General features: G+C 46.0%; 1 protein-coding gene across 2 annotated transcripts; it reads right to left on the bottom strand.

Moving 5' to 3' along the window:
* Positions 1 to 5,837: 5,837 nt before the first annotated feature.
* TMEM100 (transmembrane protein 100) lies at positions 5,838 to 13,425 on the bottom strand. Of its 2 annotated transcripts, none has more exons than XM_064395681.1 (3): positions 13,055 to 13,425; positions 10,158 to 10,302; positions 5,838 to 7,064 (listed from the first exon to the last, which is right to left on the bottom strand). In XM_064395681.1, the coding sequence occupies exon 3, from the start codon at positions 7,000 to 7,002 to the stop codon at positions 6,598 to 6,600; it is 405 nt and encodes a 134-aa protein (XP_064251751.1). In that variant the 5' UTR covers positions 7,003 to 7,064; positions 10,158 to 10,302; positions 13,055 to 13,425; the 3' UTR covers positions 5,838 to 6,597. The 2 variants fall into 2 exon arrangements, with proteins under 2 accessions (XP_064251751.1, XP_064251752.1); XM_064395682.1 differs by lacking the exon at positions 13,055 to 13,425 and adding an exon at positions 10,395 to 10,825.
* Positions 13,426 to 16,189: the final 2,764 nt, after the last annotated feature.

Here is a 16,189-nt window from a genome sequence, read left to right as displayed (position 1 = left end):
TTATAGACCAACTGCACTTTTTTGTGTCTGTGTCTGTAGTCCCTCTAGTCCTGCTTGGCATGGAGCAGCCCAGGCTGCAGTGAGGAAGAGGTGGCTGCTCAGAAAAGCCACCCGAGCCCCCCTGGTGTCAGCACACAGAGGGGCAGGAGACAGCAAAGTGGTGACTGTGATGTGAGTGCTGAGCTCAGCAAGGATGGTTTGTGTCTTTCACAACACTTGGAGCTGTGGCAGGTGAGGCTACCACACCTATCACAGCCCAGCTGCTGTGATGGAGGAACTTTAGGGTTTTGCCAGGGGAAGAACAGCTTATTCTCTAAATTGTTGGGATTTTCTTATAAAAGATTAATGAGGTGTTGGTCCTATATGCATTTAGTCACTCGTTTTGCAAGAGCTAAAACATCAGCAATAACTTGACCATCTTTGTGATCTTTCATGTGAGTTATATTACTCACTTCCCACTTTGGGGAAGAAAGGGAAAGGGGTGACAGGATGCTTTGCTTCAAGCCTGCATTTCATTTAACTTCTGCTGTACTGCTTTTCCTCCAGATTAGGAAACAATTTTATTCCAGACCCAGTCATTAGACTTTCTTGAGAAAACTGTTTATAGAGAAATCGTTAAGAGATCAGGATGTTTCTTTACAAGGTCTTGTGCAATCCAGAGTGAAAAGTCCTTTGCTTGTATGCTAGCAGAGGTTCTTCTTTGAAGCACCATCATTGGTAGGCAAAGAATGAAATTACCTAGACAGAAGCAAAGCAGAAGTGGCAACAAAGATGGTCATTCATAACATAGCCCATGGATTCCAGGGAAATAAGTCTGTTCAGGGGAATCTCAGCTAATTCACATTACTTGTCTTTTTTACTGTGTGAAGCAGCAGATTTCTCTGGGCAGTGCAGCGAGGGTGCAGGGGAGAGAACAAAGAGCAGCAGGCAGTGAGAATGTGACACCATCCCTTCCCACGTTGCTGTGGGCTGCAGCTCTGCTGGCTGGATGTTATTTTAGTGGCTGTGCCTCCCTCCCTTGCCGTCCCAGGGCCCGGGAGCCGCGGCTCTGACGCCCGGTGAGCCCGAGGCTTATTCATGTTCAGGAATGGGAGGGTCAGGGCCATCGACACACACCAGCATCCTGCTGCCTATTATTTCCTGCCAGCCCTGGCGTTGCACCAAGCCCTAACATGACAGGTGGATGGAGTTCACAAGGAAATCATGTCATGGGCCAGTTTTCCAGGAAAGCTGTTAACTCTATTCACAAACCCAGGCCTTCAGATGGAAAGGGAACGTGGCTGAGAAGAGGCGGTGAAGGGCGGCTCTGCTGTTATTTATGTTTTTCTCATAGATTATTTGCTGGCATCTCTTGCTGCAGCACAGAAATCTTTACCTCTGCACAGTGCCTACACCTTCAAGTGCAGACTGGCCTTTTAACTTAAAAAACCATGGGGACACTGTCTCTGCAAATCCCATGTGGGCATTCGATGCCAGTCAGGCTGCAAAAGATGGTGAAAGAATCTGCTTTTTGCTGAGCTAAATGCTTCCTGGGAAACAGAAAATAAATATGAGGTGAGGATCTAAGACCGATATTAACCTGGGGACTTCAAACATTTTGTAAGAATGAAACTGAGGATAAACCAGGATGTATCAGAAACAAGACTTACATATTTTTAAAAGTCTCTATCAACAAGGCACATTTACTATTCTTCCATTGCTCTGTGCAGTGTCCAACATCTGAAGTTGTATGTTCTTCTCTTTCTTTCCTCTTTTTCTGTTTTTAAAATTTAATAATTTTGCTATTAGTATAGAAAACACAGAAGAAGAGTTAAGAGGAAAAGCAATCAATGCAAAAGAAGTGCTTTTCAAAATTGCCATGTTTGCTACAAATGCAAATTTTAGGATGCACAGAGTCAGGACAATAGGACTCCAACTGGCTGCTCACAAGAGGAAGGAGTAGGTCCTGTGTCATGTTAATAGTGACATCAACAACCTGAATAAAAGCCAAAAATTCAAGTAGATTTTGCAGTTTAAGACCATTGTTCTCCCACATGGTTTAGCCTGTAAGATTTAGTCTAAACATAGATTTCTGCCAGAATTTATAGTTCTCACATCATACAGTGCAGTTCTTGCTTTGTAATGTACTTCAGTATATAAAAGCCCTTCATGACTGGCAAATATTTACATTGATATAGCTAAAATATCATATTAGCTACAGACAACAAAAGTATTGGAAATATAAAAGCAAAAAATATATTTGCCAATGCTCAGAGGTACTGGTAATATCTATGCAAAATGATGGCTGCCAATATTGTTCTGCTCTTTTTATTTTGCAGCCCATTGTAAAAACAAATTAGGTGATACCTGCTAATAATATGCACCAACTTCCACCTCGGATATCAGAGGAGCAGTAACCCTGGATTTGAGTCTGGAGAAGCCAAGCTGAGGCAGGAACACGGGATATTCCAGAGCTTGTTCCTGGCCTGGCTCTTCCGGATGCTGATGAGCCTCTCTTCGTTCCACACTCGGAGCTGGTTCCTGTTCTCTGGAGCTGCAGTGATACCAACACACATTTGGTGTTTGGTAACAGGAGCTCTCCCAAGTGTCCGTGGCGGAGAAACTTAATTCTTGACACAGGTCCATGAAACTAACCTTCCTTTCTCTCTTTCTCTCTCTCTCTTTTTTTTTTTTTTAACTTGGAAAATTATGGTATTAGAGCCAGAGTCACGTACAAAACACAACACGTGATATGACTGGGGAGTTGTAAATTGGGCGTTTTGACTTGAACAAAATCTAAGCATTGTCATACCAATCTGATTATTATTTTAAAATACTGTCCCAGGCTATAACTGTCTTTGTGTACAATAGCAATACAGGGTGTAGTTACAGACACAATTTCCTGTGCTTAGGTTTTGCAATTATTATTTAAGATCACTGTAACATTTGCCCGGAGCACCAGCGCAATTCCTCTATTAGATAATTTTCTATCCTTGTGAGGGCAGTTTTGCTTGTGCAGTGCTGCCAGGGCTTTCAGGAAGGGATAGACAAGTAATTGTGACAATAATAATTTGCACCAGCTCCCACCCAGCCTCTCCCAGAACTGAAACACCATTTGTGGCATTCAAAGCCTTTTCACACCAGAAGGGAAGGTGTTTCTGAAGAGGAAAGTCACTTTGATCTCCACAGGGCTGCATCCTTCTGCTTCTCAGATTCCCATGAGAAACACCAAACAGCAATCAAGGGGTTCCAGTTGGCTTTGCAGCAAAGACTTGGTGCACTGCAGCACCCAGGCATGAAACCCCAAATCAATCCAGATTAGGTCACGGAGTTCAAAATTTGAAGCAGAAATTCTGGTTGGGCTTTAAGGGCTGAAAAGGATGTGCTGTTCCTGGGTGTGTAGAGAGAGGATAATAATGAAAATATCTGAAATAAATAGATTTTCAAGAAGAAAAAAGCGTAGTCTGTGAGACATGGGTTGGATGTCATTGCTGCTCAGTCAGAAAAGATGCTACTACTGCTTCAGTCTGGCCCAAATTCAATGCAAATGAGTGATGGGGAAAAATCAGTTCCTAAGGCCATGTGAACACTCTGCAATGAAACCTTTGAAAACATCTTCAGTAGCCTAAAAATCTCTGCCTGAACTGCTCACAACCTCTGCTTTGCTCCTGCAGGACACCAGGATCAGGTGCTGGGATTCTCCCCAAAAAAATTACTGATTTGCTCCTCTGAATGAAGGACAAATAAGCCTGACTTCGTGCACAGCCTTTCATTTGCTGCTTGGGATGAAGATGCTTGTGCATGTACCTCATCTCTAAGGAACACAGACAGTGCTGCTGAGCTCAGCAGCCCCTCTCACCCAGAGGCCTCCCAGCATATCCAGTTAGGTGGTTTTGAGGAGACCACGGTGTGCCTGAAGCTTTGCTGTGCCAGGGATCACATCCAGGGTCACTGCAATGTGTCTGTCTCTGCACACAGGCTGGGTAATGCCCAGGTGCCCACAGTTAGCAAGGCAGAGGGTGATCCAGGAACTCTGCTGTGTCCTTGCCTAAGCACTGCAAAAGTCAAAGAGGGCAGAGATAAGAAAAGGGAAATCATCTCTAGTAGTAGCAGAGCAATTCTTACTCGCTCCTATTCACCCTTCCTGAAAAAAACTGCTCCAAACCCCCCATTGTCTCCATTCCACTGAGTTTGGCTTTTCTTTTTTGACTTGGAGCTGAGCCTCACCTTGTACCTCTACTTTCCTTTCACAGCAAGCTCAGCTGTACCACAGTGATGGCCAAAGGAGGAGCCATGTGTGGGAAGGCTTCTGGAGAGGGCAGTGGGCAGCTCCTGCTCTAGGCTCAGCCTAGGAACCATGGAGCCAAGTTGCCATACACTTAGTGGAAATCACTGCATCTCCACAGCCCCCGCAGTTCTCTCCTCAGCAGCCCCCAAAATTCCACTGACGAAAAAAGAAATGGGGAGGGGAAAGAAGAAGTCAGAAAAACTATTGTTCCCAGGGAGGGAAAAAGATGAACAGCTCTATTTAGCTTCTCCAGCTTTGCTGATGTCAATCACCTCTCTCATTTTAAACAGGAAAGACACCACTTTAGTCCACCTGTTCCATTATTTATCATGCTATGTGTTTCCCATGAATTGTCACTCATGCAAAACCTGTACATCGTAAGGGGACACCCTAATATTTTTAATGACCTTAAGCAAAGTGATTGACACTAGACACCGGTGTCAGATGTTCTGGTGACGCAACATGTTCTCCTAGCAGCAGGAAAGCTTCCTGCCGTGATTAAGTGAGGGCTATGGAAGTGCTAAAATGTGTTGTCAGCTTTCCTCTGATGCAAGTGATTTTATTATAGCGTCTGGTAACCATGGAGTGTGGCAACGCAAATACTGACCCCAAACATCCCCTCCTGCACATATAGCTCGCTCTATTTAAAACACAAGGTGCAGCTTGCAAATCCAGGGATAAGTTATGGATGTAACAATCTCAAACCATGGAGGGCAGAGGAAATGGTGGCACCTAAGCCAGAATTCCTGGGTGGTTTCAGCAGGAGAAGTACAGGGATCCAGGATGAGCTGCAGAAGGAACCCCCTGCAGCACCTCTTTGGCAGTGGGCTCTGCAGCAGCATCACCAAAACTGTCCTGGCTGCCAGAGGCTCTGAGGGCAAAGAGAAGACACAGGCCTGTCTCACCTTGGTAGTAGAAAGCAAAAATCACACCCAGCCCTTTTGAGTCTGGAGAAAGTGAGGTGGAAAATAAAAGAGTAAAATAGAAAGAGGGCTCCATGCAGCCCCTCTGCCTTCTCATACACATCGGGGTGGAAACCTGTGACTTATCTCAGCACCACATGTCCTTCAAGAAGGAGAAATCATGTTCTGGTTTGCTTCAATTTGGGACAAGTCTCTCAATGATCCATTAACTGAGAAAAGCTGGAAGACCTCTGCAACACGAAGTTACAGAATCAACACCTCAGCCACAAGCGGGGGACACCTGGCACCTGCTTTTCATGAAGATTTGTCATCCCAAAGCTCAGTCAGCAAACACTGCACATAGCTTTGCTTCCACAAGTTATTATTAATAGTTATGTCTCAAACTGACTGTGACAGAGAGTGTCTGCAGAACTGTCTGCTATGATTTTTCAATAACAGAGCTGTTAATCAAGCTTCAGTGGGTTGGACTATCAAACCAAAGTCCACAGGCTGCAGAGGTTTTTGTAAGAGATCAGCAGTACATGTGCTCACAGTTATTGTCACAGGGGTTGTGCTACAAAAATAGAAATATAAAGTAGCCAGAGTTGAAGATACAAGCTATCTTGATAGCAATAAAGAAATATTTTCTAAAGGACAAACAGCAGTGGTTATTATTTTAATGAAATTTATTTTTTTATTTTATAGCAAAATAATCAAAAGTGCTAAACCTGACCACTTTAATTTACAAAAAAGTCTCATGTTTTAAGCTATGATCATACCTTGTTATTTAGGTTAAACAACATCATTACACATTTCTACTGATTTCTATTCAATAGTGAAACAAAATCAATATTAGTTAGTTTAAAAAAGGGGGAAAGTACCACAAGTATTGGGAGGGGTAAGTTACATAAAATATAAAAATCAGCTTATTGAGAAATTTTCAATGTGTTCTTATTGCTTTTTTTAAATTTATTTTTTTTTAGCTACAGTTTAAGTCCCAGATACTCTGGCCATAAGCTTGTAGTCACTTCAAATGCTATGACTTCTCCCTTGGTCAAATGTCAGTGTTTTAAGGAGACCTCTGGCATTTCAAGTCAATTCAAATTATTTTCTCAGTTCCCACACATTCCCTTTCCAACACGATCAGCATGTTGGAGAACACAGTTAGGATGGTTGCAGTTATGTGACACAGTTTTCTGTGAAGGAAAAATGGGTTTTCCTCTGTCTTGGAAAGAATCACTACCAAGTCTGCAGTACGAAATATATTGAGAGCACTTGCAGAGTTGCTACAAGTATTTCTTAATCCCTTCCATTTTCATTTCAGTTTGTTTCCACAGTTAAATTAAAACCTGCAATCTTTCCTACTGATAAATAGGCAAGTTGACTTACAAAGGTTCTGCCTTCTGTCCAGCCTTCTCTTGGCTGCCTTTAACCGAACAAGGTTCGCTGGTTCGCCACGAGCGCTGTCTGGCTCTCCCGCCTCTTTGCTTTCTTCTTGTGCTGCCTGATCTTCCAGCACACGGCGCTGGAAGCCAGCAGAACGAGTCCCGAGGACAAGAGGACCAGCCCGAAGACAGAGATGATGGATCCATGGGAGTTGAAGATGTACGCCACGGCAGTGACCACGACGCCGGCGATCAGGATGACCACGCCGAAGGGAATGGTGCAGCGGTAGCAGGAGAGCTCTGCTCCCCCCGTGGCTGCCGTCAGCTGGCACTCACTGACCAGAGGAATGGTGGTTATCACACAGTCATTGTTGTTACTCTTCTCTGGGGGTACAGAATCGGGGTGCTTTGGGGTGCCCAGGATCTCTTTGATGGGTTCGTTCGTCATCTTGGTTGTTTTGACTTGGCCCGTTCTTAGGCTAGAGCAGGCTCTGCTGAGCTCGTGCTGCACTGTGGAGAGAAGAGCACCAGTTCAACCAATAATTACCAATTATTTATAAGACAGATGGGGACACAGAAGTATCCCCTTGGGATCACAACCAACCAGATATTCAGACCCCACAAGGATTTTTGCACAAGATCAACAGTGACACGACTGATTGTGAAGGATCTGAATCACTTCTTGCAGTCAACAATATGTGTGTAAGTTCTGGAAATAACAGAGTCACAGACCAAGACAGAAACCAACATTAAAGTGTAGTGGGCTGAATCCTACATTAAGTTACATCCTAAAGTCAGTATTTCTGGACATAATTTAGATTTCAATGGCATTACATTTTCTCACAAAGAGATGAAGTTCACACACTGTTTTGATTTTTGCTCACACACTTTTCACACAGTTACTTTATTCACCTACACATAACACATTACACAGATGTGCTCCACTGCATGTCACAATAACATGGTCAAGAACTAGCCCAGCAAAAACCAGGATGAACAGTGAGTTCTTTCTCAGTGCAAGGTGTAGACGTGGGGGGAGTGTGGATGCAAAGAGATTCCCACACTCAGCTCAGCTCAAGGCTGATGAACCTCCAGTTACAGCAATATCAATGCCAGACTGACAGCTTGCCATTTGCACTGGCTTCATGTAAAAGCATGAACAACAGGTCTCTTGTAAATCCACAAAATTACATCCCTGCTACTGTGGGAGGTAGATTTACCATCATATTCACTCATCTCAGATACAGCAGGTTGTTTTCCTCCTGTTTCCAGACCGTAAACACACTCTCAGTCCAGATAGCATGCACAGTTTGCATCTGCACAGGACACAAATACCTTCTGGCTCTGGGCCCAGGGAATAATCAGAGTCCACCTGCTCAGAGCAAGAGGAGCCCATAGGTCTCCCCCATTCCAGAGCTCAGCCTTGTGTCCGGGGCTCTGGTGATGTGGGGTGACTCTGGGGCCTGCAGTGAGCTCTGCCAACACCGAGGTGTCACAGATGTGCTGTCCTGGACCCAGCTCAGTGCACCCCAACACACGCTCCAGAGACTGGGACACTGGGAACCACTGGGGAACCACTGGGGAACCACTGGGGAACCACGGGCTGTCCTGCTGTGAGCAGCTCCCAGGACTCCTACACCACCCTGGCGTGGGCTGTGCCGCTTTTGCTCTCATGAGCAGCACGATATGCAGCTCAGAGAACAAGGAAGAGCGTTGGCAATGCAGTAATGCTTTTATCACTTTTATCACCTTCACATCTGTGACTAGGAAGTTAATTGCCAGATACTAGTATTCTCCTTTTCCTTTCCCACCACTCCACCCTTGTTGCTAAGATATATTTGCTCATTGTGGAGAGCCCTTGGTTTTATATCTCAGTACCTCCTATAACCGACTGCGGGTTTTACAACAAAGAGGATTTCACTCTTTTTAAAAAAACACAGGCACAGACAGGCTAAATGCTGGATATAGTCAGAGTGTTTGTAAACAAAGTTCTCTTGAATGCTTAAGAGAGAAGGAAAGCCCAGATCTGCTTTGCCAAAGCTTTTGTTCTACTGCTCTGGGGAAGGTGCTCAGCTCCCTGTTGTACTGCTGTGCAGAGCTGCCTGTGGGCTCAGCCCTGTCCCTGCTGAGCACACCCAAGCACACACAGTGACTGCCCAAGAGGCAACAGGCACTCACTGAAACACTCTGATCATCAGGAAAAACTTTTATACTGTGAGGGTAACTGAGCACAGGAACCCAGTGAAGTTTTGGAGTCCACCCTCAAGATAATCCACAGTGATCTGCACGGTCCTGGGCAACACTGCCTAGGTGCTGAGCAATAGGGGGTTAGAAGTCCCTTCTAACCATGACTGTTCAATGATTCTGCCTGTTTCTGTGAGAGTACTGGTATCTCCAAGGGCAGGAAAGGGATTTGTCCAGTGCTTATCAGACAAAGCAAATATATCTGTGCTGATACCTCAGATATCCTAAATTCTCCTAGGTTCAGTAGCTTTGTTCTTTGAATCATAATGCATGGTTAAATGCCTATTAAATCGGACAGAAAGAGCCCAGGAAAGCCATGGGTTTGCTCTTGAGTGTCATTAATCTGTTCCCATGTGGATCTGAGCCCACATTCTGCATTTTCAATGATGACTGACACAGCAGAGAGACATACACTGGTGCCATTATTGCTGCATTAGTTATCCATAAAGCGTTATAGAAGTACAGCATAACATAAGAAGGTGGTCCCCAAATGTCACCTTTTCTTGATCTTATCATTCAATTAGTATAACATTTTATTAACAAATTTGAGGGAGGAAAAATTTTAAATATTTTGCATATGAAAGGTCTGTTGGCTCAAATACACTATAATAACTATTCAAAAGTCCAAAGTACTCTAACAGTCACTGAAATAGGGAAAGTGCCAAATAACTTGAAAAAGCCCATAATAAGCATTATTATTCTGAAAAATTTTAACCTGTAATCAAAATGTATTTACTCCTCTCTAAAGTCCTTCTCCCTCTACTTCAGCTACATCTTCAATGAGCATTAAATTCTCCTAGACCTCTTGTACGGAGATTTGTGAAGAAAGGAGATATATTTATATAGTCAAAGCTAACAGGAATTTTAAAAAAAGTCGAATCCATAATAATTAAGTCAATGGCAATCTGTTTATTTCTGAGGAGCACAATTTTTTTCTAGAATAGGATATAAGAAGGCAGGCATTCATATAAAACAAATAAACAACCCTCTACTGAAATGCTATTAAATTAAATAAACAACAGAACCTATCTGAAGTGTGGGCAAAGGTATCTAGCCCTAGAAAAAAGGGCACTGGATCCTCATTGCCAGCAAAGTCACTTCTGACTTAAGCCAACAGGTGATTTGGTTCAAGTTTCAGGGTAAGAAATTTAGGCAAAGATAGCCAGCAACACCAGCATCCTCTCACTAATCATACCACAAGCACTATCTTAAGGAGCTGCTTTGAGTTGGAGGAAGAATGTGCTTCTGTGGCAATCTGTGGCTAACCCTGGGTAAAGGGGAGAGGAAAATTTTAGCCACTAATAAGGGTAAATTTAGATTTATCAAAAAGACATTAAATCCATCAGCATGCACACCTACCAGATCCAGGAGAAATCCATGGTAAAAGAGTGCTGAAGATGTCTTATGTGGCAATTCAAGGCAGAAAGAGCTGCTCAAGTCTTTGAAGCATCAGATATTGCTGAATGATGAACTGGAGGTGACAATATTCTAGCATGGAAGTTTCCTACAAGAAAAGTTGTTGGATATTTATTAGCTTCTTAAGAATAAAAGTCATGAGTGTAAAGCTTCTGCTGTGGGCTGACTCCTGCTCCTAACCTGACCAAAGCAGGAGATGTTCTCCCTCCTGCCCTCCTAGTGGCTTCTGCCTCTTTTCTTGGAAGCAGCCACCCATTTCTGGCCCAGTGTAACATTTTCCTTTGATGATGTGACATCCCAGCAGTGAGTACATTAACCCAGTCAAGTCCCCCAAAAAGAGCCAGACAGGAAAAGGCAATACACAAGAATAAACAGATGATAATAATAGATAAAAATCTTATTTAACCTAATTTCTATTGCTCACTTCACCTGTGTGAATAATGATTCAGAATACATGGGAGTTTGTCTCTTCCATGAGTCAAGTTTCTTTGAGCAAATCACTCCATCTCCCTGCTCCTCAGATTTCCTAGCTGTGAACTGACTGTGACAACACACTTACCACTAAAAAAACTGCTAGATCTCTCCCACTATAAGAAAACCTAAGTAATATAATCCCAAAAACTCAGAATAAAAAAAGGCAGACTTACACACTCCAAGAACTCTCTGTAATAAATGCAAGTCCGCAATATTTACTATTGTTAATTTCTGTTGCTGGATTTTTAAAAACAAGATTCATAACTCCAAGAGGGACAAGGCAGACACTGGGGCAGTGACGACTCTGCAGAAAGCAGAGTGATGGAAACTGTTATCAACTGCAGAAACAGCTGTGAAATCACCAGGCAGCTGGGTAAAACTCACGAAGCAGCACATATATGTTGCTAATCTTATTTGACACCCTTTCTAGAAGTGCGTGATCATGGAAGATGATTTCAGCATGGAAGCAGGAGTCCTAAGCGGGGATGAGAGTAAATTCATGCGAGTAAGTTTGTATAATGATAAACTTTAAGGGTTTTTCTGTTTTTAAGTTATTTAGACCCTGCTAACATTTCACAAACATTTACAGGCACAAACTGCTGCTGCTCTCCAGAAGATCCTTGGAATAAGCCTGTGGCATTGCCAAAGTATATATAGCTGATTATTCAAGTTAGCTAATAATAAGGAAGTCTACTTGTTTATCTCATTGATTATATTCCTTTCCACAGGACCTAGCAATTAGTTTAACTTTCTGAAAAGTTTGGAGGGAAATGCAGAAAAAAACCCCACAACTTCAGATAAATAATCTAGATTTCACTAAAACAAATGCAGACCTCTGAAATGTGCTTGCAGTCAACTTCTGCTTGGATTACAGCAAGGTTACATTTGTTTGAAAGCTCTTCCCAGCGCAATTGTGCCCCCTAAGCCACTCTGTCAGCATCTTGCTTGAAAAAAATTAATTGCTCCTCAGTTATTTATTTGTATTTATCCCTGACTGCACACAGTTTAGATATTTTTATTTTAAATTAATGTCTTTATAAAAAAATTCTGACAGAGCAACTTCTTAGAGATGAAATTTCTTCCCTTCTCCTTGCCCCTCTCGCCACAAAACTGAGAAGCAGAAACACATGAGATCTGTACATGAAGCTTCCAGCATTTTCACTCGGAATCATTTCAATGTGGTGCTCTCTCAGGAGGCTTCCCACGTATGGAGTATCTCTGTGCAAGGGCAAAGAGCCACTACAACCCTTTCCTCTTTTTCATATTTTACTTATAACCTGTGGGACACATTTGAGCTTTCCGCCTTCAAGCTCTGGACCAGATTCTCTCTATTTTACTTCAGGCACCCTTTTTTGCTTAGGTAAAATCCTAATAAATCGTAATGCACACACTTCACACTGTGGCTATGCATTGAAGTGACTACGGCAAATAGCCTAAGGAGTCTCTCTGTCCCGAGAGGAGAGCCTGAGTTCACTCAGAATTCAACAGACTGCAGTAATCCTCAACACAATCCCGCAGCTCTGCCCCAGGTGAACACTCCTGGAAATACACAACCAGACTTTGTATTTACAAAACTCCATGCCCTGAGCTACAGAGGCAGCAGAACACACAGTCTCCAAACCGGCTGCCTCAGGATGCAGTAAGTTTCTCTCACCAAGTCCTCAAGTAAAATCATGAACAGATTTAAACTCTCGCACCTTTTTCGTTTTCCCGACATAGCCGGGGCGTAGGATGGGATCCAACCCAACCCCTCCACAAACCAACTGCAAAACTTCCAAACGCGCCTGCTGCACTCCACGCACACACCTGGGCTACAACGCTCCGTGTCACGCGTGTCCCCGAGCACCTCTGCAGGAGAGCAGAGAGGCGAGCAGGCGGGGAAAGCCCTGCGCACGTACAGCCCTGCGGTACGGGCAGGCAGCGCTCCGTGGGACACGGACCGGCACCGGGAGCGGCTCCGACGGCCGAGCCCCGGCTGCTGCAAGCGGGGACAGCCTGTGCCGGAGCGGAGCCGCCGCGGCCGCCCGGGGAGAAGGGCACGGGAGCCGGGGCACAGCGGGTACCGGGAGCCCCACGAGTACCGGGTGTCAGAGCCCCGCGGGCACCGAGAGCCGGAGCACCGGGGGCAGAGGAGCTGGAGCCCCGGGGGCACCGGGAGCCCCATGAGTACCGGGAGCCGGAGCCCCGGGGGTACCGGGAGCCCCACGAGTACCGGGAGCCGGGCACAGGAGCCGGAGCCCCGCGGGCACCGCGGCTCCGGGGCTGCCAGCGAGCTGAGCCGTGCCAGTCCATGCCACAGACTGGGCCAGTGTGCCACAGCATGGCACATAGCGAGCGGTGCCGAGCGAAGCCGAGCCGTGCCTTACCTCCCGGCCGCCGGGCGGGACTGCGGCGGCCACCAGCCCGCAGCCAGCATAAGAGGGGATGCAGCTCGCCCGCACAAGGGACTGTAAACAAAGTTCTCGATGAGAGCGAAACAATTAAGGGACCGGAGCAAATTCAGCGGCGGGCGGGGCGGCGGCGGGCCGGTGCCGGGGGCGGGGGGCCGGCAGGGAGTCCGGCAGCGCCGGGCTGGGCCGGCCGGGGCCGCGCCTCTCCCTCCGCCCCGCGCCCTCGCAGCCCGGCCGGGGATGCGCACGGCCGGGACAGCGCGAGGGGAGCTCCGCACCGCGCCCTGCCCGCGGCAGCTCACACACACACGGGGCCTGAGCCCCTGTGCCCTCCCGCAGCCCCTCTGCCCTCCCGCAGCCCCTCTGCCATCATCCAGCCCCCTCTGCCATCCTACATCCGCCTCTGCCATCCTACATCCCTCTCTGCCATCCTACATCCCCCTCTGCCATCCTACATCCGCCTCTGCCATCCTACATCCCCCTCTGCCATCCTCCAGCCCCTCTGCCCTGCCGCAGCCCCCTCTGGCCTCCTCCAGCCCCCTCTGTCACTCTCCAGCCCCCTCTGCCACCCTCCAGCCCCTCTGCCCTCCTGCAGCCCCCTCTGTCACCCTCCAGCCCCCTCTGCCACCCTCCAGCCCCTCTGTCACCCTCCAGCCCCTCTGCCACCTTCCAGCCTCCTGTGCCACCCTCCAGCTCCCTCTGCCCTCCTCCAGCCCCCTCTGCCATCCTTCAGCCCCTCTGCCACCCTCCAGCCCCCTCTGCCACCCTCCAGCCCCTCTGCCACCCTCCAGCCCCCTCTGCCCTCCCGCAGCTCCCTCTGCCACCCTCCAGCCCCTCTGTCACCCTCCAGCCCCCTCTGCCACCCTCCAGCCCCTCTGCCCTCCCGCAGCCCTTTCCTCTCTGCAGCCCCTGTGCCCTCCTGCGCCCCCAGCCCCGTGCCGGCTGTTCGGCCACATCCCGGCTGCAGCAGTGTGGCTGAGGGTCAGTCCCTGTCCTGAGCTCGCTGGATGGCCCTGCTGGGTCACTTGAAAGCACAGTCGTTGCCGAAATCCAGATGAATCCCTAGCTCAGCTGCTCAGGAATTAAAGGAGGAGGAATATGGCTTTGGATGGCATTCTTAAAGGATAAAGTTTAATATATAATTTACAAATATTTTAACTGGCTTTTCTAATCTTTAATTACTCATTTCTGCAGCACATCAAATACTACAGGGGTTTGGAGAGGATGGGTGTGGGTGTGTGTTAATTTTTTACCATGATTTCTGTTACTTCAGACAAAAAGCAGACAAATTATGCTTTTAAGTCTTGTAAAAGGACATGCTTGAATTTTGCAGTTAAGCTCAACCAAAGTTTATATTTAAAATACACTATTTTATCAATGATTGATAAAAGAACAGTGCACCAGATGTATTTAATCAGCCACTCTGTCTCTGAAGGCATGCATGTACTTTTGACTCCCAGGGTGAAATCCTGGCCTCACAGAAATTAATGGTAAAACTTCCATCAACTTCACAGTGGCCAGGATTTCATCCTGTGTGTTGTTAAGAACTGCCCACTGATGGAGACCCTGCCAAGGGTTCATCTCCTCCAGACAAATCAACCAGGTTCTGGAAAAGCTCCACAGCTTTATGCAAGTACTGTCAATTTTTCCCCCTATGTGCTGGTGCTCCCATCAAATACACCAGCATTTGAGCAGAAATGACAAACAAACTGGATCTGAGGGGAACTCCATCAGGCAGGATCTCTCTGGTCCTTCCCAATGCAGGCAGCCATGTCTGTAATGTCTTTATTAGACTTGAAAAGTTCCACCTCAACAACAGCCAGGTTTCCCACTCCTCCTGTTGGAGACCACAACCCTTACCTTGTTTTCAGCTGAATGGGTTAATAGACAATTATACCAGGAAAAGTAAACCTTTGGCTGAAGCAGCTACTCTCTCTTTTAGAGAGTAATTAACTCTCTAATGCCCTAAGAAGATGAAATTAAACTCTCTCGGGCTTCTTTTCAATTATTTTTTGAGATGTCTTAACAACTTCTTCCATGGAAGTGCAAGTATTTTCCTGGCCTACTAGAAATACTAACAATTCATAATTTTCTTCTGATTTTTCAGGATGTCTGGTTTTTTCTCCAGTATCAGTTTCATTTTTCACTTTATATCAGAAATTCTTGCTGTTTGCACATGTGTGCATGACCTAAATTTCACCCCATTCCTGTTACATCAGTTCCTCTCTAGTCCTTCCAGTCTAGTATTTGGTATTTGGTCCTTCTATGTTGACAGAGAACCTCCCTCTCTGGCTTACACCACCCACAGCTCTACTAGTACATTCTTATTTTTTCATGCCAACCTCATTACTGAAAGTATTACGTAAAAGACGGAAAGTTTTACATAAGATATCTCATGAAACTGATTTTTTAGGAGCTATTCTAATACACATGAACAAGCACTGAAGCTGGGCTTAGAATTCATGTTTCTGTACAAATAAATGCCCTAACAACAGGCAAAAAAATCACACACTCTGCTAGACCTCATGCAATTCTTATTTCTTGCTGTGAAGCAATAAAAAGTGATGGGAATGAGGTCCCCTCTAGTGCTGAGAGATCAGAAGGATGGGTTTGTAGCACTGAAGGGTTTAAAACAACTTAGGCACCAGCCCTCTGGCCTTTCAGAAAAAGGGATGACTGTCTACCTGTGCCTTTTAAGGTCCTGCTGTGTTCTGAGCACGGCTCTCCAAGGATGTAAGGAAAGAAGGACCAGACACACCCGGAGCAGTTCGGCACCTGTAGAAATTCAGGGCAAACAGCTGAGGAAGCTTCAGGGCTGAGCAACAGCTGCAGTGAGGGGTTACAGGTTCACACTTTTGGACTGCCAGGCTTCAGTGATACACAGCTCCCCTTTAGGACCTGCCCTAAATGACAAAATCTCCTCCCAGGGGCCTAAACACAGCTGCTTAGAGGGAAGTGCAGCCCCAAAGCTGGGATGATAAGCAAGAAGTGTGTGTGATTCTGGAACTCATGGCGCCCACTGAGAGAGCAGTTTTGCTCCTAAATTGAGCAATGCTGTTGCTCTGCTGACTGAAACACACTTGCAATACTTCATGGCTTCCTCTGTGTTTC

Source organism: Passer domesticus, chromosome 20, assembly GCF_036417665.1.
Source record: "Passer domesticus isolate bPasDom1 chromosome 20, bPasDom1.hap1, whole genome shotgun sequence".
Classification (NCBI taxonomy): domain Eukaryota; kingdom Metazoa; phylum Chordata; class Aves; order Passeriformes; family Passeridae; genus Passer; species Passer domesticus.
This window is presented reverse-complemented; position numbering and strand designations above follow the sequence as displayed.

What these genes read in the sequence shown, in the direction of transcription:
- TMEM100 (XM_064395681.1), bottom strand. Translation starts at nt 7,002, where the DNA reads ATGACGAACGAACCCATCAAAGAGATCCTGGGCACCCCAAAGCACCCC.